Here is a 3,426-nt window from a genome sequence, read left to right on the forward strand (position 1 = left end):
GGGGCGTCAGGGGCTGCCCCGTCCCCCCCGTGCACCCGCTGAGCAGGCACCGGCCCTCGCCGTAAGAGCCGGAGGGGATGGCGGGGCGGGGGGCAGCCACCCCCACGCCCCCATCCCAGCCCGCTCCCTCCCTCGGCAGATGCCCGACTACAAGCGTGCCACGCTGCAGGACGACGAGGGGCCGGAGCCAGCAGGGGACGGCAGCGCCTCTCCTGACAGTGTGGAGGTGAGGTCTGCCCTGGCCCCTCCATCCTTCCCCTCTCCATCCTCCCTGGCCCCCCTCCTCGCCCTCCGCTGGAGCCTGCCCGCAGCCGGGTGGGCAGCAGGAGGAGGGCCGGCAGCCAAGCCAGCCCTGGCTGTGCCCAGGGATGTGCTGGGAGGCAGCCAAAATGCGGCAGAGAGTGTGCCCAGGCCATCGTCCTTCCTTGCGGCTCGGGAGGGCAAACCAGCACCCACTGCTGGCTTGCTGGGGCTGGTGCCCTGGGCACCCCTGGAGGGATGCCCCGATCCCCACCTTGTCATGCAGCTGAGCCAGGCACCAGGGAGCGGTAGGGGAGGGAAAGGGGACCAACGAGGTTCGGTCCCCCCGCGGTGCAATGGCAGGTCCTGCTCCTGCCCAGGTGGGGTTCCGGAAGGGGCCGGGGCCGCTGCTGAGCCGCCTGGCCTCGCGCAGCCAGCTGGAGCTGGTGCTCTGTGCCGTCGCCGTCTCCCTGGCCCTGCTGCTCGGCGTCGCTGTCGTCGCCCTGGCCATCCAGTACCGCAGAGGTAGGGAGGGTCCCCACGGCCCCACCGGGGTGGCAGTGGCATCCCCCCACCCGGGGGGGGGACACAGCAGGACGGGGAGGGACAGGTCAGCCTGGGGCTCCTGCTCTGGGTGCTCTGCCCACCCCGGGGTGCAGGCAGGGCTTGGCCCCGCTCCGTGCCTCAGTTTCCCCCAGCACATGCGCACAGCCCCGGGCATGCCTTCCCTGCCAGATCCCTCTCACAGCACGTGCCTGACGGACGCCTGCGTCCGGGTGGCCAGCAAGATCCTGGAGGCCCTGGATGCGGAGACGGACCCGTGCCAGGACTTCTACCAGTACTCGTGCGGGGGCTGGATCAAGAGGAACCCGCTGCCCAACGGGCGCTCCAAGTGGAGCACCTTCAACAGCATCTGGGACCAGAACCAGGCCATCATGAAGCATCTCCTAGGTGGGCACCGGGGGAGTCTCAGCCACCGGGGGGTGACCTCTGGGCACAGGCAGGCAGAGCCCCAGCGTCCCTGGGGCTGACCCGCAGCCTCCCGCAGAGAATGCCACCTTCAACTCCAGCAGCGAGGCGGAGCGGAAGACGCAGCGGTACTACCTGTCCTGCCTCAAGGAGCAGAGGATAGAGGAGCTGGGCTCCCAGCCCCTCATGGAGCTCATTGACAAGGTGGGCGGCCATCCACACGTGAACTGAGCTGTCGGGGCTCAGCCCAGCGCATCTCCCGCTCAGCTCTTTGTGTAACCAAGGAGGGGGCAGCCCTCGGGGACAGACCCTATCCCTCCTTGAGGCGCTGGGTCCGTCTGCCAGCAGATCGGGGGATGGAACGTCACCGGCTCCTGGAACCAGACAAGCTTCATGGAGGTCCTCAAGATGGTGTCAGGCACGTACCGGGCTACCCCCTTCTTCACGGTGTACGTGGGTGCAGACTCGAAGAGCTCCAACAGCAACATCATCCAGGTTGGCACCTTGGCACCGAGGGGTGGCGGGCACCGGGGGGGCACCGGCAGGCACCGGGTTGCGCATGCTGCCCCTCTCTCCTCCCAGGTAGACCAGTCGGGGCTTTTCCTCCCATCCCGGGATTACTACCTGAACAAGACCGCCAACGAGAGGGTGAGGCTGGGCGCCGGGCACCCTGACGGCAGCAATCAGGGGAAACCCGCAGCAATGGGGTGCGAGCACTGCTGGGGCGCACCAGGCACCCGCACCCTGCCCATCGAGGTGGCACAGTGCCCAGGCACGGTGCCCAGGCAGTGGGTCTGAACCCCCCGGGGAGGTGGGACGAGCTGCAGCCGGGGCTGAGCTGGGGCTCGGGGTCCCACCAGGTCCTGGCAGCGTACCTGGACTACATGGTGGAGCTGGGCACGCTGCTGGGGGGGGGCCCAGAGCCCACCCGCCTCCAGATGCAGCAAGTGCTGGACTTCGAAACCCAGCTGGCCAACATCACAGTGCCCCAGGCTGAGCGGCGGGACGACGAGAAGATCTACCACAAGATGAGCATTGCCGAGCTGCAGGTGGGCACGGCATGGCACAGCCTGGGGAAACCCTCTGGGCATGCAAGGCGGGGTTGTCCAATGGGGCACCGAGGGGTCCATGCCCGCTGCTGCCCCCCCCCCAGGACACCCTGGGCAGCCCCATCCGTTGTGGGACATGCACTGGGTGCTGGAGTGAGGTGCTCATCCCCCTGGTCATTAGGATTTGGGGCAAGCTGCCATCCCGCATGGGCAGTCCTGGTGTCCCCTCCTTGTCCTGCAGCATTGAGAGCAGCAGGGAGCCACGGGAAGGGTTTGGGGCAGAGAAGGGATTTGGGGTGTTGAGGGACATTGGGACTTGACCTTCCCAGGGAGCACAGCCCCTGCCCCAGGGGATCCTCCCATGACGGGCAGGATGGGGCAGAGCCGTGCTAAGCACCCAGGTGCCGCGTCCCCATGTTCCCCCCCAGGCCCTGGCCCCCGCCATTGACTGGCTGGATTACCTGTCCTACGCCCTGGCCCCGCTGGAGCTGGCCGACACGGAGCCCGTGGTGGTGTATGGGGACACCTACCTCCAGCAGGTCTCCGACCTCATCAACAGCACTGACAGGAGGTGAGGCACCCGTGAACCGCCGCCATGCCCCATTTGGGGTTTCCCCTATGGTGGGGTAATATTTTGGGCTCGCCGGTGGCTGGGGCATCCCCTGTGGACCGTGCCCATGCCGAGCCATGGCATCTCTCTGCCCCTGCAGCATCCTGAACAACTACCTGATCTGGAACCTCGTGCAGAAGACGGCCTCCAGCCTGGACCAGCGGTTTGAGACAGCCCAGGAGAGGCTGCTGGAGACACTCTACGGCACCAGGAAGGTAACAGGGGGGACCTGGGACCAGCCTCCTCTGCCCCCAGCCTGGAAGTAGCCAGGACAACCCCTGCCCTTGGGATGCCCTTGGAATGCTGAGCCCCGGATGCTGCAGAGGGAAGCCAGGGACCATCTTTTGGGATGGGGGTTTAGCTGCTGAGCATCTCCCCCCTGGGGAGGGGGCAGAGCCGGGCTAGGGGCAGGGAGGGGAGCAGGGGAGGGGGCTGGGGTCTCACGGGCCCCTGTCTTGCTCCCACAGTCCTGCACGCCCCGCTGGCAAACCTGCATCTCCAACACGGACGACACGCTGGGCTTCGCCCTGGGCTCCCTCTTCGTCAAAGCCACCTTCG

At 67.5% G+C, this 3,426-nt stretch overlaps 1 protein-coding gene across 1 annotated transcript in view; it reads left to right on the forward strand.

The window, feature by feature from the left end:
* The first annotated feature begins 139 nt into the window (after positions 1-139).
* Positions 140-3,426, forward strand: part of ECE2 (endothelin converting enzyme 2) — a 6,340-nt gene continuing 3,053 nt past the window's right edge. The window contains exons 1-10 of the mRNA XM_009288081.1: positions 140-226; positions 621-765; positions 976-1,191; positions 1,289-1,413; positions 1,558-1,704; positions 1,792-1,857; positions 2,070-2,258; positions 2,687-2,829; positions 2,969-3,083; positions 3,336-3,426. The exon at positions 3,336-3,426 is cut by the window's right edge and continues 3 nt beyond it. Coding sequence (XP_009286356.1) covers positions 140-226; positions 621-765; positions 976-1,191; positions 1,289-1,413; positions 1,558-1,704; positions 1,792-1,857; positions 2,070-2,258; positions 2,687-2,829; positions 2,969-3,083; positions 3,336-3,426 — 1,324 coding nt within the window. The remainder of the gene's footprint in view (positions 227-620; positions 766-975; positions 1,192-1,288; positions 1,414-1,557; positions 1,705-1,791; positions 1,858-2,069; positions 2,259-2,686; positions 2,830-2,968; positions 3,084-3,335) is intronic.

The sequence above is a fragment of the Aptenodytes forsteri genome, unplaced genomic scaffold (assembly GCF_000699145.1).
Source record: "Aptenodytes forsteri isolate BGI_AS27 unplaced genomic scaffold, ASM69914v1 Scaffold72, whole genome shotgun sequence".
NCBI lineage: Eukaryota > Metazoa > Chordata > Aves > Sphenisciformes > Spheniscidae > Aptenodytes > Aptenodytes forsteri.